The sequence below is a fragment of the Rousettus aegyptiacus genome, unplaced genomic scaffold, assembly GCF_014176215.1.
Source record: "Rousettus aegyptiacus isolate mRouAeg1 unplaced genomic scaffold, mRouAeg1.p scaffold_m13_p_1, whole genome shotgun sequence".
In the NCBI taxonomy this organism is placed as follows: domain Eukaryota; kingdom Metazoa; phylum Chordata; class Mammalia; order Chiroptera; family Pteropodidae; genus Rousettus; species Rousettus aegyptiacus.
Genome location: NW_023416284.1, coordinates 41056173 through 41083451, shown reverse-complemented (window position 1 = coordinate 41083451; position 27279 = coordinate 41056173). Strand labels below are relative to the sequence as shown.

The 27279-nt window shown below is 36.6% G+C and overlaps 1 protein-coding gene across 11 annotated transcripts in view; it reads right to left on the bottom strand.

The window, feature by feature from the left end:
* NFIA (nuclear factor I A) overlaps positions 1–27279 on the bottom strand; it is a 352559-nt gene that overhangs the window by 289807 nt on the left and 35473 nt on the right. The window contains exon 3 of one of the 11 annotated variants that reach the window (XM_036228889.1): positions 3390–25989. The exons of the other annotated variants lie outside the window; for them this stretch is intronic. Coding sequence (XP_036084782.1) covers positions 25949–25989 — 41 coding nt within the window. The 3' untranslated portion in view covers positions 3390–25948. Of the gene's footprint in view, positions 1–3389; positions 25990–27279 lie in introns of those variants that run through there. 11 annotated transcript variants of the gene reach the window in all.

Sequence of the window (27279 nt, the reverse complement as noted above, 5' to 3'; positions counted from 1 at the left end):
AAGTGTCTAGTTTCCAGAGAATTAATATTTGAGTGCCTCTGCCATATCTAGCCCACCCCAGTTCAGTTTGTGCATATAATTCTACTCCAGAGACATCTAAATACACTCCCATGTGTGAAGAAGAATGTAACCAAGAACCTAGAGGATAGGAATTTTTGTCCCATTTGTTTACCACTGTGTCTCCAGTACCTAGAACAATGCCTGTCACATCGTAAGTGCTCAATAATATTTCATGAATTAATGAAAGTCTGGAGATAAAAGACAATTTGTGAATAACAACTAAATCTCCAGTGGATAATATTTCTTCTGAAAGGTTATCTGATTGGCCGCACGGCAGATTTTGAGAAAACATTCTCCTCATAACTGTTTTAGCCATATGCTATAACGTGTAATGAAAATAGCAAAACATAAATTCTGAGAGAAAGTCAGTGAAACTAGGTTATATGGCAATGTGTTACCTCCATGTTTCTACTGGGCTTGAGGAAAGCATTATTTTCCTGGCACTTTTCTCCTTAGTGCTGAAATGGCACACACAGGCAAAGGTTTGATTCTCTTAGATTTACTATTAACACTACCAGCATTTCAAGAATAAAATATCTACGGGCGGATATGGAAACTCCTTAGTTAAATGAAATTTTATAGGCATTTCAAATATTCCAAAGTTAATGGCTAAGAGGAAAGCAACATCACTCTTAGAACAGTGAGGAGTAAATAACAGTAGTAGCTAAACCAAGACAGGTCAACACAAACACATTTCCAAAAGGATCTCATATGTCAGACTATGTCCTGATGCTGGGTCTCTTTATTCTGGTTTCTTCTGCTAACCATAGATAAAGGGTAGAGATTAAATATCTGCAGACTTTAGACTAATGGCTAACCTAAAGGAAAATAAACATCCACCCACTTTCTCAAAGAACATTCCCAAACACCTACCCTGTGCCAGGCTCAGTACTAGACCCTAGAAACAGAAAAACAATTCAGTTATTGAACATTTTCTTTGTACTTAGCTGTGCTAAGTATGAGGTATGGCCCCATTACTATCATCTTCATATTCACAATGAGAAAACTATGGTTTAGAGAAGTTTCGTAATTCTCCTAAGTTTAGGTGGCTAGTACTTGGCAAAGTAAGAATCTGAATCTATGTATATGTGACTCTAGGGCCCGTTACATTCCTGTGTCCTAGTGCCTCTGCCCAGCAAGGGCCCAGCATCTGAGCTTTGCCCATCACTAAATGCCACCATGAGGTCAAACTTCGACAAAAACTTACATTGGGTTAAATTTGGAGACAAATGCTTCCCTGCCACGGGAATACAAAAATGTTGTTTTAAGCCTTCTAGGACAATAGTTCTCAAGCTTTAGCATACATCAAAATCATTTAGAGGGTTTATATCAAAATAGATTACTGGTCCTCAACCGTCAAGCTTCTGATTCAGTGGGCCTGGAGCATTTGCAGTTCTAACGAGTACCCAGGTGAAGTTGATGCTACTGGTCCAGGGACCACACTATGAGAACCACTCATGTATGAATCTGCAACATAATCTCTTTAGGACAAGAATTCTTTTTTGCTCACTGTGTCTAGAAAAATACTTGGCACAGAGTAGGTATTCAGAAAATAGTTACTGAATGAATGAATCTGCTGTGTACTTGAAAATCAAATAACCAACTATATTAAAATTGTGTGCAACCAGAGGGGAGAGGGGAGGGGGGAAGAGGGAGGTAGTTGAGGTAAAGGGGGTCAAATATGTGGTGACAGAAAGAAAACTAACTATGGGAGGTGAGCACACAGTGTAAATATATATATGCCTTACTGTTAAAGAGCATAGCTGAAACTTACTGGATTTCATTAACCAATGTCACCATTAAAAAATAATTAATTTTTTTTAAAAATGTGTGCAAACTAAGTGTAAATAGGTTCTGACTGGAGCCTGGGAAATTATCTCAGGATTGAAGGTATGAGCACCTTAATGAATATTGTGACATCTCCTTTGACTGCTCAGAGGCACATGTGTATGCATGGGTATGTGTTACCGCAACCTTTCCCAGTCATGGTGAGATAGCATATTGGAAAGAATATGAAATTAGTGCTAATTCTCTACTTACTAAGTACAGATTCTACACAACTAAGTCTATGTGGCTGAATGACCTTGGGCAAGGTCCTGACCTGGTAAGGCTTAGTTTTATCTTCTCTAAAATGGGTTCGTGGGAAGATAAGAAATAAAACGGATGAAGTTTTCAGCTATGTGTCTAGCACATGGTAATAATTCTTCAATGGTAGCTATGGTTAACCTCATCATAAACATAACTTTGTCAGGGTCATCTCACAGAAAACTTAATCTTCAGTAGAGAGTCAGTCATTCACGCAACAATATTTAGCAAATATTTACTGAGCGCACCATTTCTACTGTGGGATATGTTTGATTCTCAGTCACCACATTGAGTAATGGGTAAAAAAAAAAAAAAAAAAAATCCCCTCCCTAGATTTCTTGCCACCCCAAAGGGCTTGTTCTAAAAACCCTGGGAGGAAAAGCCCAAAACATATCTCTGAAAGAGCTCAGGAGCAAGAATCAACAAGAGTTATGTAAAGAGTTGAAGCCAGGTGTTCCTTCTCTCGGAGGAGGCATGAGGAGGGTTGAGTCAACAAGCCTACTTGCTCTTAGGCCAAACAGTCACCACACAAGCGGCTCCCCTGGCAGGTGTGAACGTATCAGAAGAGAAGCTGCCCTGTCCCGTAGCTACAGCTGAGCGGTTCTCTCCCAGGCTCTCAAGTTCTTGGCACATGAGCAGACACCTTCTATATGCCATGAGTGTCTCGTCTGTGTCTTCCAGTCTCCTTACCTGAAAAACTAAATGCAACGCAAGATGTCCCTCCCTCTGGAAAACAGTTTAGTGAAAGTTAGTGTGCACTATGTATATTTGCCTCAAGTTATACTATTAAGAAAACTAAAATTACAAGTAAGGGAACCAGAAAGTAGAAAGTAACCTTTACTATTTTGTATTCCTGTGTTCATTCATAATGTAAAAGACTTAGAAAGGTACCCATTTGGACTCTTGGGAATAGGAAAATCCCAAAACCATAGTTTACTATTTTCAAAGGAGTTTCAATATGGGCAGAAATCGAGAATACTGTTCTTCAGGCTAAGTTTATATCCTGAAATATGCTTCTTGTAAGAAATAATTTTTAAAATGTGGAATCTAAAATTAAGCAAAAATAACATACAGTATGTTCAGCTTTGAAATTTGCCGGGACTCAGCCAAGTTTACCATAAACAGAAGGCAGAATTGTCTATTTTTAACTTTACAGCCCTTGGGTGATTAAAATTTTGAGCCATAATAAACAACTTTTTTCTTCTTTGCAACATAATTCCTCATTTGAAATTGCAGTCTTTTTAGTTGTTTAGGAGATATGAATTGAGCACTTCGTGTTTTCAAATTCTTTCTTAAATGAAAATTTCTTGCAGAGACTAAATGCATGCATTAGCATGCCAAAAGCACAGATTAAAAAGAAAGAAAGAAAGAAAAAGAATGGAAAAGAAGAAGAAAAAAAATGGAAAAGATCCTCACCAAGGCCCCAAACTAAATTGCCTTCTCTTCTTCTTACTATTTAACCATTAGCATCTGGCCAGTTGCATTGTAGGAGCAAAAACACAGTCACAGATCCCACCATTCTGCCTATGTAAGTGGAATCGCCACAAACACCTCACCATCACCCAGCAGATTATTTGGCCAATTGGCGTGATTGCAGATCTAGTATGTCAGCAGAAAGCGTATCTTCCCACCAGGAAAGACAGTTGCATATGCAATAAACCCATAGCCTTTGACACACCAGTTTAATTACATCATTTAGCTACCATCTTCTGAGCATGATCACAGTGTTAATGAAACTGTTTTGATGTGGAAATGAAATAGGTCAAGACAAGCAGATGAGGAAACAGAAGGGATTCAGGGTCATATAGAAAGTCAATGCACTGAGTCACACAGAATTTAACCTTGGCCCTCAAAAAGGATACAAAAATTCTCCTTCTGCTGTGAGTAATGCCAGTAATCTGTCCCTCTGGCATCACTTAGTGTAAATAGCTCAAAACTCTTAAGAAATGAACAGTATTGTCTCCCCATCAAGATCTATCAACAACTGAGTTATTGGAGATAAACTAAAGCCCAGTACCATAGGTGCCGAATTGAAATGCAATGGTTTTCTCCCTGAAGGAAAGGGACACGTGAAGAAGATGATGCCCAGTTTCTGGTTTGGATGATTGACAGGGTGAAAAACAGTGACAGCCACTCATTTTGAAACACAGGAAGATGAGCAGATTTGTTGGAGAAATGGGCCTGGCAGTACAAGATGCTAACTCAGGTTCCTGTTTCTTTTTTCATGTGGAATATGGGTTTGAGGAGCCAAAGAAAGACACTCCCTCCCTCCCCCCAAACACACACACACACACACACACACACACACACACACACACACTTCTGTCTTCTAAAGCAACAGAGACTATCCCGGCAGACACTTAAATACGTAAGCTTATTCTTAAGGTCATTCTAAGGAATCTCTTCCCCAGGCTTTATAACCGTGCTTTCTTCAACTTCCCTTCCTATGATATGATTTCCTGAACCATTAGTATCCAGGTCTCCATTTTGCTGGAGTTCCTCTTAGCATTTTGTACCCAAAATTGGGCAAAAGAATTTCAGTTGTGGTCTGACCACAGCCCAACACTGCATTAGGTTTTTAAACAGCAATGTCACACTGCTGGCCCCTATTAATCTTGTGGTCAACTTACACTCTTGGGTTGTTTTCACATGAACTGCTGTCAAATTAGGTTTCCTCTACCCTGCCTTTGTATAATAAAGTTTCTAATTCCAAATGTAGGATGCCTCATTTTTAGCCTGTCTACATGTAACAGAAAATGGGGATTTTCGTCCTACGTTCATTTCGTTCTTACCAATTCTGACCCCAACTTCACCAGAATGCCCAGAGGTATAGCCTTTTGGAATCAGCTTTCCCATGTTACATTCCGAAGGGGTAAAACGGTCTGAAAAAGTTCTTATTCCTTTTATCACTGGATTCTCCATATCCCAGGCTACTTTATAAATAGCACTTCTTCCCTACAGAAACTATGTAAAGCCACTGGTGGGGGAAGGAACCTGCACACAGAGAACAAGATAATTCTCATTAGTCTTGGAACAAAGCAAATCTACTGTAAATTATTTATTTCTTATTCTGGAGTATAAAATTTGTATTTATATAATGCAAATTTAGATGCTGTACATTGCCTTCTTCTATCCTCCCCACCCTCCACACACACACAAGAATTTTTTTAAAAGCCAGATATCTACTAATATCCTGGAGGCCAGTGAACAATTTAGGTCTTTTCTGTAGGCAGTAATAAGGAGTGTTGATTGCTTTTACTTAGCTATCAGTATGTAACAGGCTATGTAGCCTTCAGGGCAGAGGTACAGAAAAGTGCAAAGGAGGGAGCTATGTTCAAAAAAAAAAAAGTACACTGGCCAATTTTCAGTACTTATCTCAGCCTTGCAGTCCCACTGCCTGGCTATCTCAGGGTCATATAAGGATTCAGGGCTTAGGGAGTAAGTGGTCTCCAGGCTTCAGCCTCCCTGGATATTCCTATCATCATTTATTGGGTATCATTCAAGTTTGGTGGAACCTAATGTCTGGATTTCTTCCAGGTCATGGAGCTGCAGGGAGAGCTACCCCTTAAATGAATTCTCAAAACATCCTGCAAATGTGGTCCCTTAGCAGATACCAAGATTTTCTTTGTAAAAATCCCTAAGAGGTATAAGTACAATCTTATGGAAGATGGAAGGAGTAAAAATATGCTTAACCTGATGCTTAGCAATGTGAGAAATTAGAATGAACTTAATAGTTAAGCTCATTACATAGTCTCTTAAAGAAGAATGGGAATAGATCTGTTTGGGGTAATTTAGATGTAGCTGCTGTGCCTGAAGGCAGCAGGAAAGACAAGATCACTTCCCAATAACTGGTTGAGTTCATTAACAATGCCACCAGAATGACTCAAAATTGAGACAAGAGAGAGAATTAGGAAATCTGAATTTAGGGAATGCTGATTCACATCAGCTACTAACTCCTGAGACTAGCTTTTCAGGAAAGCTATCCTAACTTCCTTACTTTCTGGTCTGTAAAAAAAAAATACCCAGGAATCTCTCAGAGGCAAGAACAAGGTCCTGAATAACATCATCTCAGATTTAAAGAGTCAACTGCAGGCCTCCTTGCTCTGTAGAACCAACAAGCCTTACAGAGCCCTCTAGGAAAACGTCCAGTCTGACCAGTATCCAAAGATATTTGTGTCTCAGTAACCTCACCATAGGAGCTACACAGGTCAGGTTCTGGGCTATCCTCAGCAAATCATGTCTCTCTCCATTTTATCCTCAGAGTAACTAAATGAGTTCAGAATTTTACAGATTAGGACGCTGAGACTCTTGAGAGTTTAAAATGACTAATTCTTTATTAGAAAGTGAGAGCCTCGGTTTGACCACAAATCAGTCTGACCACAAAGATCCTTTCCACCTCTAAGGGAGTGGGGGTAAGACCAGCGTATTTTGAAAATAATTTTTGTTTTACTAAAAATAAATGAAAGAATGTTCTTGCTCTTTAGTTCTCTGAGAAGGGAAAGTTGCCACAATCACTTTTCTTTGCCCTAATCTTCACTCCTTTTAATTTGGCCTTGTTCGACTGAGGATGAGGAGGCAGGGGGAGGGGAGGGTGAAGAATGAGCTAAGAGTAAGAACACTTAATTTTTACATGCTAATTAATGAGTAAACAACAGCTACCATAACTGGAAAAGATTTCAGGGCTTCTATATTTCTTCCTTTAAACAAGCAGGAGGATCATAATTAACTCTGACAAATCACTGCTGAGACTTAGGCTTAAAGCTGGGGACAACCAAAACACCTATGCCTGAGATACGCACATGTGAAAGCAGGCTCTTTGTTGCACGCCTGGAATCAGCAGCGGAGCTTTAGAAAATACTAATGCCCAATCCTATTCCAGGTGATGCTACAGGCAACTAAGGCTGTGAACCACAGTCCAAAAGCTATGGAACTGAGAGTTAAACACAAAATAAGATTCTTCAGAATTCATCAAGGATGAAAAGGAAGAGAGATGTGTGTATCCCAGGAACACATATGACAAATAACTTATATGTGACACACACAACTGCACCAGTTTTCCATCTCACCTGAGTTCCCCAAGCCTACCCTGAGTTCCAGTTCTGACTTTTCCATGTTAACATACAACTCAGTCTTTTGAATTTCTTTTTCCTTGGCTGTAAAGTTAGGTCGACAATACCTACCTTGCAGAGTTGTTTTATCTCAACAATTAAATGAGATAAAAAGGTATACAAGATGCTTAGCATTGCAGCACTTAATAAGTGTTTCAGCCTTCTGAGATGCCTCCCCACGTGGCTGATCTAAGCTTTAAACAATTCACTTATTACGTTTTGAGTCACCATTCTTTCCAAGAACTATAAACTTCTGTCCTCTAGCATTTTCCCTTAAAATGATCTTGATCCATAAGATTGTGTAGAATGTTTACATCTATAATCCAATTCTCACATATTTATAGGGAAATTCACTTGAAACCACTTTTAACTAAGTGGAAGTTTCTTTTAAATACAAGGCCCCTATTTTTGAGCACCTATTATGTGCCATATATTGTGCCAAGCATTCTATACTTATAACCTAGTTTAATTTCATTTAATTCTTATAAAGCCTCTTCAGGAAAAGAAATATTTTACTCATTTTATAGATGATGAAATTGGATTTCACAGAGGTGAAGTAACTTGCATGCATATACACAGATATACACAAAAAGTCCTAGTAGGGAAACTTGCTAGAATTTGAACCCAAAGATTCAAAATTCTAAAGTCAGACCATAATTGTATCTCCCAGTACATAAAATACTTTATATATAGTGTATATGAATACTGTACATACAAAGTATTTATAAAATATCTTGTGCATATGTGTGTGCATGCCAAACTTTAAAATATTTAAGTATAAACTATATTTTTGTGCTGAAAACATCATAAAATTTCTAAATCAATATTGAAATTCATCTAGTTTCTAGGTACTCCAGCACTTCCCCCAGCCCTTTTATACTATCTAAGCTTTTATTAGCCTTAATGTTGATTGCCTTCCCAGGGCATCTACTGGTTTGCTTATAATTTGTCTAATTAAATTTAAAGAAGAGATGTTTCAGGGAGCACCATTTCATCATTTCCTCTTGTACTCCATGCTGTGGACTTTAATGAGGACCTAGACCCCCATCTTAACTCAGCCTTAGTTTCACTACAGAGGAGCTGTGCTTGTTAAGACAGTCTTTACTTGTCAGGAAAAATAGCTTTATTGAGGTCATGGAATGCAGAGAGTTTGATTAAAGCTAATCAAGGAAGAAAGCCAGGCTGCAGCATGGTGAATCAAGCCCCAGTACAACATGTTTAACATAACTTAACCTAGCCTATCTGTTAAAAGCAGACATAAATAAGATAAGGTTTCTAAAAAGAATGCATGGACCAACGCAGGCATATTACATGGTGTAATATATCCCCTAAGTTTTTAAGTTGAACTACTCTTTCAATAAGCAGCATGTCTTTTAAGCCCCATGGAAGCAAGTGACAACGGAGAGTTGTCATTCGCCCCTGTCATTAAAAAAAAGGGGGGGGGGTATGGGTGGCATGACTTATATTCTTTCAGATTTAAATTGTGTGATCTATGGATAAGTCTGGCAATGATGGCACATAAATGTTACTGTCTTGTTAATCTGAAAGTTAGGTTTCTGGCTCAGTAAACCAGAGTGACTGTCATAAGCAAATGTAATGCTAAGGCATTCAACACTAATAATATTTTGGAAAACTCTTCTAGGTAGGGTTTATAGTATTGTTTTAGTTGTAAGAAAACTAAACAGTTGGGTAACAGGAAAAAACAGTAGAAATCTGGAAATCTGAAGACTTAGTTCTAGTCTTGACTCAAAACTAACCTGTCACATGGCCTTTCCAAGGACTTTGGACCTGGGCTATCTGGGCCTCAGTTCTTCCAAGAGCCCAATGAGAGTAGCTGGACTAAATGGTCTCTTAAAATTTAAAAGTTTTCCAATGCTATTAAAGACTACTTCAGCCTTCACACCATTTTCTTCCAAAACAATATGTTAATGTGAAGAGCCACCCTATACTGGTACTCAAAATTTAAATTTAAGAATCCTAATTCAAAAAGTAACTGTGGAGGATGAATGAATGTAAAGCCTTGAAGAGTTTCGAACATGAAAAACAACTGTCCTGATGATGACTTTTCATTAATACTCTTGTAATTACTTTTTACTTTTTATCCTTTTCACTTCCACGTGTGCAGCTTTGGGACACAATATTATTAAAACACACACACTCTCACAACACACACAGACACTTCTTTTTTAAATATATCTTTATAGCTAATTCCATGACACAGATTTTAGCTAGATTCTGTTAAATTCATGATTATCAATCTACAGCATTAACAATAAATACTTTAACTTGGTAATCAAAGAATCTGGAAGTGGTCATATATAAGAGCCCTCAAGTCGTTGTTATATAGCTGAAACAGTTAAGAAACTTCCTGAGATATATGTACTCAAGATTTTAGAGTTCCACGGAGTAAAATGGATATGAGAAAACTGCAGACCTCACCTTCTACAATAGCCTGACTCACCACCTTTTTCTGATTTACTGGAGGTAATGGAATACAGAGGCTTAGGAAGAACAGAGGAAAGCTGTGCATAATGGGATTTAAATAATCTGATTTTCCTAAGAAAAGAAATTGAGAAGCAAAGAGATAAAGGATTTTCTGCGTGGGAGTAAGCGCGCGCGCACACACACACACACACACACACATTCTTTAAAATACCCTGTAGTTTCAAAGCACTAATGAATCCCTTAGATATCATTTCATCATCATAAAAAATGAAAACCCATGAAAGCAAGGAGGGCAGGTACTATTCCAATTTTTAAAAGCCAGAGGAGCAAAGGAGTTTAAGAGACTTCAGCAACTTCACATACTTCATTAATGGCAGTGCCAGAAGTAGACTCCAGAACCTCCAAATTCTGATCTAATGCTGTGTATTTACATTCATTTTTTAACTCAACAAATATTTACTGAGTGCCAGTTATGTGTCAGACACTGTTCTAGATACCAGGAAAACAACAGTGAACAAAACTAATTAGGTCCCTTACCTTCCAGTGTCCATATGCATGTATTTATAATATGTATAGTTTAATATGTATGGCTTTCTATACACTTTTCTATACCAGCCAGTTTGAGACTCATTAAAAATTAAGATCCCATATAAATATTTATTATTTTTAAGAACTGTACTCATTAGGTTAACACAGAACAAATAAACCCAGCCACTCCCACCTCCCTTCCTTCCTTGTTTCTCCACACAGCTAGCCTTTTAAAACAATCTAAGTAAATAGCAAAGTAACATCTATTCGAGTTACACATTTGTTCACATGCCGAGAAGGAAAAATATGGCTATAAAAGTCTTTAGAAAAAGAAGAGGCTTGAAATTATGGAGAGGGCTTGTTTTAAAGATCATTTTAGGCACGCAGTCACACAGGATTTTAAAGAATGCACACGGACATCTTGTTTGGAAAAAGTTTGTTCTTTTTTCTTTCTTCTTCTTAATTTACACAAAGCACAGTCTTAAAAAGTCTGGGGGGGGGGCAATGTCTGCTCCCCATCTCTAGTTCTGTTGCTGAATGAAAGATCGACAGGAAATTAACGCAGTGGTAGGGAGTTTCTTGCCAAGAGTGAACTCTGAAACAAAAGACCCACTATTGTGTAAGAAAATCTGACATCTATACCCTCAGCTATGTTCTAAACTTCAGCAATCCTTTAGTATGATCTATGATTTGTTTTAAGTTTTTAAAATATATATATCGAAAGTGTTGTATTACTCCTCATGTTCCAACTCCTCCGAAAAAAGCAGAATTGAGTTTTTGTTCATCCCTTCTCTCCTTGTTTAATTGTCTTTTTAGTCAGGAACAAAGTCAATGAATTCCACTACTTTCCTTCTTTTACCAGCCATGCCGAAAGCACACTACCTTTGAGGGTTACAGGATTTCAGTTGCTACCAAGTTACCTGAGATTGTGGCATTAACTTTTGTTGTGTGGGCCTGATGTTACAGAAAATGTTCATTTTCTGATAAATTTGTGAACCTGACATTGTTGCTATCCCCCCATTTCAAATAGCCTTTACAACAATGATGCTATGGAGAGAATACCAAAACATGATGATGGAAGCCAATAATCTAAAAATTTTAAATCAAACCAAGTGCTACTCAGGTAAATACACTGAGCATGATCCATTTATAAGATAAAGTCAAAAGGTGAGATTAATTTTTCAATTATAGTGGACTATATTTGTATGCCATTCAATGCAAAATCTCTCAGAGATCTTTGTAGATAAATTTCCTTGATTCTTTCTTGTCCAAAATGACATAACTGAAGGCTGTCATATCATTATGGCTATTCTAAAAGTAAATTGGGTTCACTTCATTTCAATCATCTGTCTTACCTATATTTAATTTCTCCTAAAAACGTGTATAAAATTGTGACCTACCAACACAAAATCATGTTCCTCTGCTATTTTAATAGGTGCCAATAAAGCCAGAAGTAGGAACAAGTCACCAAAGTATCAGCTGTAGAAGTTTTCTGGGCACATTCCAAAAGTCTACATCTGCTTGGCAACAACTCCGAAAAGAGATACGGTTACTCTTTTTACAGTAACATAGCTTTCCCAGGCTTCGACGTATGAAAAACAGCTTGCTCTGTATCAGAAGAAAATCCAACCAGTACTGCAAAAATCACATATCCATTATTCTGCCCCATCGACCTAAAATTATTGCTATAACATGGAACCAAAATCATCAATGACATGGTTATCATATACTGTCATGTTCTTGTGGTCGGAGAGTACAAGCGGGAATTTTTTCTTCCTTTCTTTTTGCAACATAAACACTTAAGCATTTAGTGATAAAATATTAAAAGCATAAGGCTCCAGACCCAGTGAGTGCAAGTTGCTGATAGTGCACCAAGGAAAGGTGTCAAGTATGTTAAAATATGGCTTTAGCTTAGACATTAGGGGCCCTATTCTCTCCCTAATATGCTAGGCCTTGTTCCTACTGTCCACATTTAGATATGCATATCAGCCCTAAAATGCACCCCCTTAAAATCTAGGAAGGAAATTCAACACATCTATGTCAATGAACAAAGTAATTGTCACATTCATTCACCACAAACAACAGATCTAGACACTGTTTTTAATTATAACATTAATTGATCTTTTGTCACCACTAATTAAAGCAATAACATCACATTTAGTTACTTTACTAGCAGTACTGAAAAATACATCAGTGGGAAAGAGGGTGAATGTAGTAGGCAGAAAAAGGAGAATTTAAAAAAAAATCATATTATTTTAAAACAAGTAATATTTATTACAGTCAGGTACATTTTCGTATTTTAAATAAATCTTTTTTCTTTTGAAAACTTCATTTGGTCTTTTTCGATTAAAGGTCACACTACTATTATATAAATGTTCCCTCACTGTTGGAAAATTAAAGACAAGGAAGAACAGGTTGATGCTTTGAAAAGTTACTTTTGTGCCTTGGGGAAAAAAAAAAAAAGTCACCTGAACCTGTCATAGCCCTAGTCTGGTAGAAATGTAAGGGACTTTAATGGGTATTTTAGCTGAACCACTTAAAATTAAGTGATGAATTGGAATGGGAAAAGTTATTCCAATAAAAGCAAACAAATTAACTAACCTGACCTTGGTCCACATAAAAGATTCATTTTCTTAATGGAAACAAACTCTTTGCGTCTAGCTCAGGTTTAACCACTGAAGTGTACGTGGAACCTAAATTAAGCTATAGAAATGTACGCCTCCAGACACTCAGGTGTACATGCACAAGTAGGTAAGAGTTCTTATAGCTGCGGGATATGCCGCTGGCATGGTCTAGTATGACCCACTTCTACAATGATTACCACATGAGTCAGAAACCTGTTAAGACCCAATTAACAAAAATGTTATGCATCACTGATGCATGCTTTGTCCAGAGCTTAATTCCTCTATTTCCTAAGTAAATTCTGTCTTTTCTATTCATTAACTTTCTCTTCCCTTGGGTACAAGTAGCAACTTCTCCCATTTTGTTTAAAAAGGTTACAGAAGATCTGCAAGTTACAGGGCAATGGATGTCTTTTTGTCCATTACTCTAAAAGAGTTAAGATAACATCTGTCTTCATCACACATCTGGCATCTCTGATGCCGTAAAAACCAGGCATCTTTCCCATTTCACTAGCAGTTTGAAAGATAACATCAATGTAGCCCAAGCAAACTGGAAATGGGTTGGTCTTTCCTTTCCTTCCTACCTCAATAACCAAAACTGTTTTAATACAAAGTGGAAGGACTAAATAAGTCACATTGGGAACATAAGAAACACTTTGAGTCTAGCTAGGCTAGGGAGACGGGACTATCATGCTTGAAGCAATCGAAGACAGTGACTTTGGCTTTTGGAAGAAAAAAAAAGACAAGGAAGATTCATTATAATAATATAAAAACCACTACACTAGGTTAGTTCCCTTGTTTATCAAACCAGGATCCTAATTCTAATGGGGCTCCCAAGAGACAGTTTGTAGGAAGGTATAGATGTGCTCTGAACATCTCTCAACATTGTCAGCTTCATTAGGTATTTTTTAAAATGTTCATCATCTCTAAACTTCCCTTGGAAAACATCCATAATGTGAAATACTTCAAAGAACTAGCAACTTCAGAGGAAAAGGTATGGCTGCTTTCTGTGGGTATATTCCACTTGCACAGGAGCTATCCTGTAAAACCAAGTTACATGGACTTATGTCCTCACTCTGCAAGATAAGAGGGGCTGTACATATAAAATATCTGGAGCAACCTGCTGCTTCATATGACCTAGAAATGATCTTTACTTAATCTTACACTTTTAACATTTAGAAGATTAAAAAAGAAAAGCCTGAGGCAGGCACCACCATTTGTTGGAAAGAGCACTACTTTTCTGAGGATGTGACCTTAGGAAAGTCACTTCACTGTCAGGACCCGAGTTTCCTTATCTGTAAAGTGTAGCGGATGGTTTTAACTGATCTAAGGTTTCAATTCTCTTCCTAGGTATATAAAACTATCGATATCCACTTCATGCAGGCCAATGCCCATTTGAAACAATAACATATGAGGGGGTTATATTAATCAACACTTTCACTTAAGCTATACATTTTTTATTTCACACATAATAAAGCTCATCATTTTCAACCAGGCTCTTTACTTCCCTATAGATCACATGTCATTATGGTCCATTATTCTTCCTCTTCATTATTTATTAATTAGGTGTTCTATACAATTGCACTTTTACATCATTTGCCCAAAATAAAGGTATATATTATATATTATATAAGGTTGACTAAAAAAAAAAAAACCCCCCACTACTAGAATACCAAATGACAGGCAGTTTCATCTAAACCATTTCATTCAATTCATAAACCATCGGAGTCCACTATTTGCCAGATACTGGGCTTAGTGTTGGGAAATCAAGGATTTGCAAAGGCCCCTGCCCTTGAGGAGCTCCCAGTCTACTAAGGAGGCCAACACCTACTACTGTATAACAGGTAAGTGCTGGCTGTATGCAGGATATTCATCAATACCCCACCTGCTTTCAAAGGTTCCTGCAGAGTAAAGCATAAGGTTTTGGTGAATAATATTTGGGTTTAAAATTTAAAACAAAAAGAAAAGAAATATAAGTGCAAACTCCTTAACATTTATATTTTTACTTTTTAAAGAACTCTTTTTAAAAGGCTCACTTCCAGCTTAAGAATATTGTAGTCATCTTCTCTATTTTTAGGAGCATAATCATTCCTTTTCAATGTCCAGGGGTATCAAGAGAATGCAGAAAATACTGCAAACTTTTATCTCAGCCAGACATCTGATAAGACCACTTACCATGTCTCCTGGACAAAATGACATGGTATAGATTTTGGTTGTGTGAGTTTATGGTCATTTGGAAAGCCCTCTCCGAAGAGGTTAGTTAATTCAATCTAGAGGAAGTTCTCTACTTTGAATAATTCTTAACTTTTTAAGATACTTGGTTCCTTTTAAAATTTGACAATCATTACCAAACCAGTTCTCAGAAAAATTCACAGGTAGTCTACATTTTGTGTGCAATTTCAGGAACTGACACACAGCCCACAAGTTAACCTAGCCTGTTTGTCCTGTTCATTATTTTTATTAATGGTTTGAATGATGGCATACTAACAATGAGTTGATGTATCAGACAGGGTGGGTTGAAACTAAGGTATCTTCTAACACTCACATTCCTTGAGTCTAGACCTCTAGTATTGAAAAAGAGCTCCACATGCTGAAAGGTGGATCGCGGTCAACAAAAGGACATTGGGGTGTGTGTGTGTGCGTGCGTGCGTGTGTGCGTGCGCGCGCGCATTTTTAAAAAGTTGACTAAGTACAAGATAGCAGAGACCATATGGGCAGCAGTACTTGTTAACATACCTGCATCAGGAAAGAGAATTCCATCAATTCTGTGATGTTCCTGAGGTGGAATCAGGACCAAGGAAAGATGTTAATAAGAGGCAGATTTCAGCTAAATAAAAGAAAGCATTTTCAAACGGTGTGGATTATTAAGACAGAAGAGGCTGTCTTTTGAGGAAGGGAGCACTCCTTCAACCTGGGAGGCAGTTTAGTGTGCCGCAAGAAGATAGGTCAGGTTCTAATATCCGTTTTGCCTTAAGCTAGACACATGAGCTGAGGCAAGTTTCCTTATGCTTATATAACTTAGTTTCCTCATCTGTAAACTGGAGATTATAAAACCCATGCATAAGTCAAATGAGATGGCAAGAAAGTGCCTACTCCAGTATCCTGCAGATATTAGGTATTCAACAGGAGTTCCTGCCAACCTTCATTCCTGCTCCCTCACTTTTCTCTGGAAGTATTTAAGCGCAGGCTGTTGGGGGTATCACACAAGAGGTTCCTACAGAGGAAGGTGGTTAGACATAACGGCCTGTAATATCCTTTAAAGTCTTGGGTTTGGTTAGCAAAACTATTCTTAGGTGATATATCTTCTACATTATGTGTATAAAGTTGAAAATGATTTACTTTCATCCATCTCTCTTCCTTGAGCAGCCACCTGAAAATCAGAATGAATGCTCTTATTTTTCTTCTAAGGTATTATATGCTTGCTAGCTCATTCCACTTTATTTCAAAGAATTTTCCATAAGCTCTTAAATGTTTCCATATGACACCATATTCTGCAGGTAACCTGAGTTCATACCGTTCCCCAAACACAAGTCCCTATAAAACATTCCAGGATCTCTTTGTGTGCTCTGAATAGAATTTGTTAGGCTGCCAAATCATTCGGTCTTCTGCAGATAGCCTTGTCATTCCTAACTTCGTTATCAAATTCTTTTATCAGTGTCTTTTAATCAAAGCTTTTCAAAACAATCTGAGGGTTAGGAAATACCATAAGGTCTAAATGAAAAAGGCAAGAGGGTAAAATATAACTACTGAGACAAAAGCAAAGGGCTTTTCTGACTTTGCTTTAGGATACAACAGCGGAAGCAACTGTCATCTTAGGAGGAAAAAAAAATGCCAGCTCAAATGTCACATGTGAATAAATTATTGGCCGTTCACAAACAACAACAAAAAAAGGAGGGATTCTGGTTTTGTTCCTAACCCATGACTTTACATAAGATCTTTACTTAGAATGGTTTAAAAAGAGGGAATTTACTGTCAAGAAATCATCATCCGCCACTCAAAAATTTTAAAAATAAAATGAAAAATTTAAAAGGGAGAAAAGTCCCAGTCTCCATGCCTCTTAAGGCAACAGAGATTCACTCCTTTCCTACTGAGAATCAGAGATGGTAGGCGCAATCCAGAGTCACAGCTGCTTGGGAAGCTGCCGGGCTCTCCTGTCATTTCAGAAGCCTTGCTGCACACAGACACGCTTGAACATGGCCACCTGGATTTCCTCCTCTCATGGAGGGAGGCCAGGTTGCGGTGGTTCTATCTGCTGTCACTCCCTAGAAGGAAGAAGGAAGGCCTCTCTACACAGTGTTTGCAATCCTATGAGCAGGTTGATTTTTCAAACAGGGAAATAATTTAAAAAAAAAAAAAAAAAAAAACTGGCCTCCTCCCATCCAGCCCCAATTTTGTAACTAAAGGAAATCAGTGGTTCTTTCTTTATTATTTTCTTTCAACCATAACAATAAACACTCTTCAGCAAATAACTCATCAGTGGAAAGCTATTCAAAGAATTTTACATTGATAACACTACAAATGTAGAACTATAAAGAACTTTGCTGATAATTTGTTCTGAATCTCTCACTATTCAGATACCTGAAATGCCTGCTCCTCGGCTGGTCAAAATGGAAAATCCTTACGAAGGATTCGTAATACAAATCTTCTTGTCTACTCCTGACGGAATTAATCTCTCCTTCCTTTGTGTGCCAAATACAACACTAACTGCATTGTTCAGTTATAATGTCTGTCTTCATCGTTAAGACCTTACGCCTCTTGAAAGTAGGACTCAGTCTTATTCATCTAGATCCACAGTGCCTAGCATAATGGTTGGCTCAGAGAAAATTCTCACAGTTGCCTCAATAAATGGTTGCTGAATTAACTTGGATCAAAGAACACCAAAAGTCAAGAAGCTAAAATGACTGTCTAAAGATCACACAGCTAAAACAAGAACTAAATTCCACAGCAGTGCTCTCTACTCTTCCACATGGACTCTCTCATGCTAAAAAAGATGACAGTAGTGGCTTATTATTATACTGTTTCTCAAAACCCAATTGTTCTCTTTTCAGCATTGAAGCAACACTTCCTCCAGTAAGGCATTCAGATCCAAAGAAAAGGAATCTGTTTTGCCTAATATTAAATAATTTGATAAAAAGCTGGTAAAACAGAAAGGTTTTACACATGCAAATCTACCCTTGCACCCAATTTTGATTCTCTTAGTTTCCTGATCTATATTCCTGCTCTCCAGATGGACCATCAGCTTTATACCAATGCCAACAACAGCTTGTGTATTGTTTGTTTAAAACAAAGATGATGGATTAAATATCATATGTAATGTGAGGAAAGAGGTTAAAGCTAATATTCCTGTCCTGAAATATATCATAACTCAGTCCATGTAGCTTTTTCCCCCAACCAGAGAATTGGTATAAAGATTTCATTTTAATTTTCAGACTCATAGAGGAAGCATGCATTTATCTAGAATATGGAGCCTTTCCATCGCTCCAGATTTATTCTCGTTCTAAGGCATCATTACCCTCCAAATTATACAGACTTATGTCATTTCATTGAAACGCTCATTCACCCATCACATGCCCAGATCCAACAGTAACACTTTTGTTTTAAATTATGCCAAAATGAGCAAACTTGAAATTCTTTCACCTATATTTGAGTACTCTGCAAAATGTCTTTAATCATCTCAAATTAATTCCAACAAAAAAGTCTACAAATTCAATGCAAAATATATAAACCAAAGAAATCGCATCAGAGGTCTCTTTTTGTACTCTCTGCATTACTATTTGATGCTGCCTACCAAGCAGGTTGTCAGTAGGGTGGATCGTGTATCAAAACCAGCCCTACTGTGTAGGTTTCCTGCATGACTATGGATTCTTTCCTGCATATTTATATGTCTTCTCCATTAGGAAAATTATTCAAGAAAAGAAAAAATACTTTTTTTGTAGAAGCCAGGATGGAAAAAACTGTGAAAAATGTAAAGATAATTCTATAAAAGGATTCTGATGACAGGATATTATTTAAGCAAATTATCGTCAAAAAAAAAAAAAAAAAAAAAGAATACTGATTAGAATCTAGGAGTCCTATGGGGAACATCTCTATAAGAAGAAACCAGAGGTGGCAGTCTCCATTTCCCCCTGGCTTCAAGAACAGGTATACCGAGGGGAAAAGAGGAGCCCATCTGAGAGAGTCACAAATGTACAGTCTAATCCTAGACACAATCCAGTTTCTTTACCAAAATTTCTATTACTCTGCCATTTCTATCACCTAGTCAGGTTGAAACTTTATTTAAGGCTGGAATTTGGCCCTCCCCAGTTGCACCATGAAGAAAAAATATTTAAAGAAAGGTGTTTTGCAATTCTTATGTTTGGAATGAGTGATAAAATCTGTAATGCTACCAACTGGCTTCCTAGATGCCAGTTCAATGACATCCATTGTATATGTCAGGACAGAATAACAGGCAGATTGTATTGTCTACTGAGACACTTAACAACCCCATGCAAACTCTGGGATACTTGTGAGATACTCCAAAACTTTAAAATATGACCCTTATGGCAACTTCACTGTCAAAAGCACAATTAATTCAGCCTTACTGCACTATAACTTCTTCTGTTTTTCAACACTGAATTGCCATTTTCTCTTGTACATTTGCACAAGTGAGAATATTAGTGAACTAACAGGAATATACGAGCTTCTGGACAAATAAAAAGAAACTACCATACAGAATGTTCCTGTTAGTAATATTTTTTTTTAAAGTCATAAATATATCATGGGTAAACAAGTGGACACATTAATAAATTTAACTTTTAAATACGAAAAAGTCCCATTTACAATCACAGAATATGCATTTCTTCTAGGATCTTGAAGACAAAATTTGAGTTAAATGAAATCTAAGGTGCCTTACCTCTGACATTTTATGATTCTTTGAATCTATTTTTATTTATTTGTTCACTTGAATTTTTACTTGTCAAAGAAGTTAGCTCTAACCTACCTTTATAATACCTTTCCACCTACACATCTTCCTATTGCAATAACACAAATAGAGCCAAATACAGTTATGTAACATTAAGATCAAAAGAAAATGGAAAAGAAATTTAAATCCTAGTCCCATATACTATCGGCACCAAGGCCCACCTAGTAAACATTTCGTTTTACCAATATACTAAAGTCACCACTAAAATATTTCCCAAAAAGTTAGGTTAAAATTTCTCCTTTCTTTGGATTTATAGGGGGGAAAAATCACACCATTGAAAATTACCTGAATGATGGTATCCACTGCTATAATTTCCTTCTCAATGCTATTTAAAGACAGCAGAGTCATTTATTGTATGTATCTACTTATGGAGTGCAAATTCTTTGCCTCATAAAGCAAACTCTATTTGTGCTGAATGTATATTCACCATTTCCTGCTAATGAGGTAAAAACTGATTCCAGATGAGTAGAAAAATGTCTTAGTTTTCACTGAAAATTAATTCCAGGGCAAAAACGTTAGAAAAAAAAAATTTAATCTATAAATCTGTTGATCAATTTCTGATTTCTTGCTTATGTTTTTACTCCCCAGAATTGTTTTTGGAGGAGGGTCATTTTGTGATAAAACAGTATACTTTTATATTCTGAGCATAAGGTTGCTAATACCCATGCAGAATCCAGAGTGCTTATATGTTTTCTTGTCCAAAAGAGAACATTTTTTTAAAAAAAGCAACACAATGCGGCATAGAATAACACCTTAAAAATAAGAATTCAAAAAGCCCCAGGAAAAACAGAGTTAAAGATGATCATTTAATCAACCTTAAGTCACACCAGAATATTTAGCTATTGCATCATTTGCAGCACACAAGTCACACGCTGTCCTCAGTCAACTCCATTGAGTAACAGACAATGCAATGCTTTAAATTTGATTTCCTAATATCCTGGAGATCAATTTAAGACCTTACAATTTGTTAATACGCTTTTTGTAAATTTATTTGAGATTTTAGAATCTGGACCCAGTATTATGGCTAATAGATATTATTAACAAAATAGAGTCCCAAGCACTAATTAGACATCATACAAGTGCAAAGCATTGCTGTGTTCAACTTTTAAATCTGACCTGGGCAGTTACCAACTTAAAAGCATCTTCTGTCCTAGAACTTTATTTGACTATTAATTTTCAATGTTTTCATTTTACTTAAATTTAGAACCAGCTAAAAATTTAGAATCATTTAAAATGTAGTTTGTGTTAGAGCCACTTTTCAGCTTGAAATGGACAGGTTGCTAATAACTTTTAAAACTCGAACTGTAGAAGGCCTATTTTTGTGTTACTCTGACCACTTTTAAAGACATTTTCAATAATATCCTTGAGATGGGACCAGAAATAACTTTATTACTTTCTCAAAGTCCCCACTTACAAGCTTATCGCTTTCGATGGCAGCCCTCTGTCACTGAAAACTGTCACTGTCGTGGCAAATGTGAAGTAAGTGGACACAAGAATAACACCATTAAAAAACACTCAGAGTCTGCCTGGAATGCCCAACTCTGTATAGCAACAAACGTTGATTTTCAGTCTAACAATATTTTCAAACAATCCTTAAATCTGGCAGACAGAAAGAATACTAATCACCTAGATAAATGTGTTTCTCCTACATTCTGGAGAGGCGCCATAAGAATATATCAAGTTTAGTAAGCTTATGTGAGTGGGGCACTGTCCCACTTGGCATTTCTTATTGAATTTCATATTATTTTATTAGAATGATGATACAGACACTATGTGAAACTCTACAATTAAGTTAATTCAATCTTGTCATCTCACATAATTACAATATTACAGAGCCCAATTCGAACTTATGGCCAAGTGCACACCACATGATTTAGGCCAAAGAAGTCTGGTTTGACCTATAAGAACTAAAAAATTAAAGTGGAGGAAGAAATTCCTTTTCCTTGGCCTTGATGATCCAAATATGCTATCTATATAGATTAGGTTCTTTCTGAGACACTAAGTATACTCTATATGAAGGAAATAAACTACCAACTCTCTAAATATGCAAATTTGTTCCTTCAAATGTTTATTTTTAAAACAATATCAAAGTTGAAAAATTTGCAGATGAGATGAGCAGAGACCAAACTATTAAAATTCAAGGGCATTAAGAACAAATATCTACTCACCAGGTATAAATTTGTTTTATGATTAATAATTTTTCATTAAAAGTTTATATACCCTCATGATATACATTTCTTCCCCAACAATAAGGCAAGTAAACATTATAATAAATATTATTTCCACGATAACAATTTTCAGTTATAATGGCTCAAATCTTCAAAACTAAAGATTAAAATTTTTAACTTTCCAGAGTCAGTCCGAATAGAGGTAAAAATTTAGCAAGAAATATTACAAGTTATTCAGCCCTACAAATGATTTAATGAGCACCCGTGCATTCTGTGCCAAGTAAAAATGAAGAACACAGTGTAATGCCGACTTCTCTGATTAATGCATCCTTAGGTTACATTTCCATACAGTTTCTCTTAATTAAAGACAAACAGAAATTTCCTCTCACTAAACACTTTTAGGTTCAAGTTTACTTTCTAGAGCTATTTCTAAAAGTGTATATCATTTGTTTTGCTGAGTAACTGAATTACTTCATATGATAAAGCCATTAATTATGTGGACCTGGTAACAAAAGGAGAACATTTGGCACAGAAATAGAGGCTGGAGAGGTTTATTAGTGGTATGGACTTTGAGAATTGGGTAAGCAAGATTTCATAAGTGTTGCTAGAGAGAAAAATATCTAAATAAAAGCAAAAAAAATCACTAAATTATGTGCACGAATATTTAAGATTTTAATGGGCAAAGATTACCTAATAAAAAAAGGTTTATGTACGTTAATTCTCTCAACTGGAAATCATAACAATTTATCTGTAAATTAGCCTGATTAATTTCCTGTTTATATTATAGGAGGAAAAGATCTATAATATCTTTCATATTCTATACATTTTTTCAAAGAATCCTGAGAGTTCTTAGATCAGTGATCTTTCTCTGTCTGGATGCCTGTAGCAATTATTACCTCTCCTACCTCTGGCACCTACCCTCTGGTGCTTACATCAGGTGGTAGGACACAGTATAGTCCAGAGCCAGACAGACCTGGGTTCAAGTGCTGCCTTCGCCATCACCGACTTGCTATGTGATCTTCCTTCTCTTTTTAGGCCGCTCTCCCCTCACATACTACTAAACACAAAAGCTTTCTTTTCTTCAGTCCCTGGGACGGACGGACAGACAGACGCGCATGTACACACAGACACACTCATTCCCTACGAAGTTCTTTGCACCTGGTCTTCTCTCTACTTGGATGCTTAGGACGAGTGTGGCCTTATTCTCCACATACCCATCTAAAACAGGTCCCCTCATTTTTTCTCTATTACCCTATCTGCTTCCTTCAGACATTTATCACATTGAGAAATTATTTTGTTTCCTCGCCCCCTGCCCAAACTGTAAACTCCATGAGTGTAGGGCTCCATCTGCCCGTTCCATTGGTGCATTCCATTGGTGTCTAGCATAGTGCCTGGCACATAGTGAGCAGCCAATAATAGTTGGCTGAATAAATGAACTGCCTGAAACAATAGTAATTGAAAACATCATTATATCACAGAATTATTTTCCCCAGATTTTGAGAATTGGTATTACTGATTCTAAATCTCTTTTCCTTTCTTTAACCAAGGAAGTTTCATAGTTTATAGCTCCAGTAAGGTGCCTTAGGGACTGAAATCTACTTTCATCACAAGATGATAGGCAATTTGTGATAGAGACTATGTCATATGCATTAAGCTCAGAGCCTTATACACAGAAGGTGCTCAATAAATATATTTGAAAGTTTGAATACCTAAATGATAAACTGTAGTCTCTCAAGACAATGAATTATTAAGCAAATGTTATTAGTGAAGAATATGAAGACCTCTTAAAGCATTCAAGTTATGTCTACCAAATAATATTAAGTAAAAGGAAAACACAAAATTATATATATAGTATATCATTACATAACACAAAAACTATGCCTACCCATGAATCCATATTTTTTCCTGTTCTTAACATTATTGCAGACTTAACAGCAAAGGATTAAGGTGGAGAGAGACTAGATCCTAAATATAAGACCTTTAACTTTTTGGAGGAAAAAATGTTATTTGGTAGACAAAGTGAATCCTGTATCACCACCCAGTGATTCATTACAAACATTCTTTTCTCTGGGGCTCATTCCTCCATCACTATGGAGGGATTTATATCCATAACCTCCATTAACATTAGTGAAAGGTAGCTGTGTAATTTCACCAGAAGTCCACTAGAGGATCAGGCCTGTAAGGAAAAAAAGCTTTCATGTATTAAGTCTATAAACAATCCCTAATACGACACAAATATATAACAGCTGCCTCTGTAAACTGCCATGATGTGTGCAATCATACTGGAGAGAGTGAAAATGAACAATTAAATTAATTCTGCTTTATTCAAGGAAAATAGAGCTCATAAAGCTACATGCCTTTAAAATCTTCCAACCCCTCCACTTTCGACAAGAGACTATCCTTTGATATTGTACTGTAATTCAGAAAGCAAAGAGCATTTTGAAGTACTTCTTGTCATTAAAAAAAAAAAAAAGCATGTTTTAAAATGAAATAGTCTAACAAAATACACTCACACATGCAGGAAATAAGGAATTTACAAGCTAACACAAGGTCATTATTTAATTTTTAATTAGGTTTCACCTAACAATGGAAAACTAAGTCTTCCTTCATCCATTTAACAAAATGCTCATTTAGAATACTCCATGGCTTAGAAAGCTTCCGAACAGATGTCTAAAATGAGAATTCAAGACTCAGGAAAATATGAAACTCACTTTACTCTGTTCTCAAGTGATCTGATAAACAAACAGCCTCACCCACTGCAGTCGTGGTTGATAATTTATTTCTAGAGTCTGATGACTATATGGCAATTCTCTTTGCTGATGAAACATTCTTTATTTGGGTGGGATACACAGAGATATCAACTTAACGAATGTCATTCCCACAAGATAATAGACCATAGAGAAGATGCATGCCAAGCAGTACTGAATCAAAAAACACTTTTCACCTATCAGAAGATGCCTTAACAACTGACAGTGTTTATCAAATTCACAAAACCTCATTCCTGCTAGGCAACGTTGTTTCTTCATTAAGGTCATCTAAACTTTCTAATATCCATGTTTTCTGCATATTTTCAGTTACTAAAAATCCATACCTTTGCAATTATTTATAGCAGCACTAGCAGTGGCAGATATGTGCTGTGAAGTTATTTTAATTAACTCCAGGTATCATTTTCACTGTATACAAGGACTTCCTAAAATCCATAAGACAATTCTACTGATAATTAAAGAATTCTTCTCCAACATTATTTTGAGATCTCTTATTTGGGCCTTGAACTTATACTATTGAACTCTGTTATAACTGGGCAGCCCTAGGATGAGAAAAAATCAGCATCAGACTCAAACTCTCTTAGGAAGGAAAAAAGGGAGTCCTTAAATGAAAAAAGAAAGAAAAAAAAACAGAAGATATGGAAATTATTCCTCGGAGTACTCTTGGAAGGAAGGCAGAATCTGGCTACTAGTGAAGAAAGGGTAAGAGAAGGGAGAACTATGTGTTTACATATTCTTTTATATGTTCAAAAGTTTCATATTTTAGTTAAGGGAATGTGAAATTTTAAATGTACTTTTGAACCAAATTCTATGCCAAGGGATAATATGTCAAAGGTACCAGATATGGACTTTCTCCCTCTTTGGGGCAAGGGCAACTGGACAAACCCTTTCAACTTTGTCCATGAAGAAGTTGGTAACTTTCTCATGGGTAGCCTAGCTCAGTGTTTGGCATGAGGTAAGTGATGTGTGCTTGCTGGATGAATGACAGAAGACATCACATACACTAACACACCCTGTGCTCCAATGCAACTACATGCCATTTCCAGAACACGTGCCATACCTTTCTATCTCCAGGCTCTGTCCTTTCATTTCCCTTGCCAAACTTCATCTCCTTCACAGACGTCTTTCTCCTTCTCCTCATCTCTGAATCAATGCTGTCCTCTCTTGGGTTGCACAGGTCCTTTGTATTTTACATACAACACAGCACTTAATATGTTGTGCCTGCTCTCCTAACAATCCTTTGAGTACCTGGAAGAGAAGAGCTTCTAGATTTTCTCTAATATTCTTCTATCGACATATACCATGCTACCTTATTTCCAGTAAATGATTAATATATATCTGTTGAATGTTTAAAATGAGTACTTCTACCTGTGCCAATGCAGTCTACCTTCCTATTTGAATACAACACCCAATTTTCTCCTGATTATATTAAAATATCTAAAATGAGGTGTCTGAGGCCAAATCTTTTCTGGTCTCTTGAAAGCATTCTCACGTTACATGCTATAAACAAAGTAAATATAGAAAAGCAACAAGAATAATGATAAAAGCCACCATGTACAAACGATGTCCAATTTTATCAAAGATAAGCCTTTAAAAGATAAGAAAAGTTCAGAACATTCTCTTGAGTAACTCTGACATGCCCTCGACTTCCAATAAAGATCAAATATTGACAATGAAACAATGAGGCCATACTCAAAAGAAACAGAAATGTGGTCCCATAAAATCAACTTCTTAAAAAAGAGATGGAAAAATAATCTAGAAATGATTTTCCTTTGAAAGAAGAAAGAAAATAATGTTCATTTTTTTTCACATATCTTTCTAAATATATGTATAGAATTAACTGCTGTTAAAATTAAAAGAAATAAAATGTGTATTATATAAATTAAATAGAAATCTATCTTTTTACATTTTAAGTATCAATCGGAATCATAAGTCTTTTCTTTTTTCAAAAGCACACTTGCCATTTCACATATTAAGTTCATTATATTGCTCAGGGCATAGGAAATAAAAACTACTATGATTTATAATTTTGTGCTGAGACAACTACAAAAGCTACCACTCACTGTCCCTAACTCTACTCTGTGCTCTTTTTGAAGGCTCCCTGCATGTGAGCCTCATGGTCAATCCTGCCAAACCACTTCCTAAAATATGTCACATCCCTATTCGAAAACCCACACGGCTTTCCACTGCCTAAATCTTTAAACTGGCACTCAATGCCCTATCCTACATACATCCTCATTAAAACTAAACTTGTCAACTTACCTGACCTGGAACAAGTCCTGCATAGTCCTGCTTCTGCACTTTCACTCATGTCCTTTGCCTTGCTCTCCAGGTCTTCTTTCTACTAATCTGTATCCTCGCCCCCTCCACACTGATGTCCAAACAAGTCTTCGATCCACACTCAAATTTAGTTTTACCCAAAAGGTCTCTAGACCATCTCAATTCTTCATCATTTCTCTTCTAAATTTCTACCAAAATGTTCTCATTTAGTATTTATTTATATATCCCCAAGAAGAATGTGCATTTCATACAAGCAAA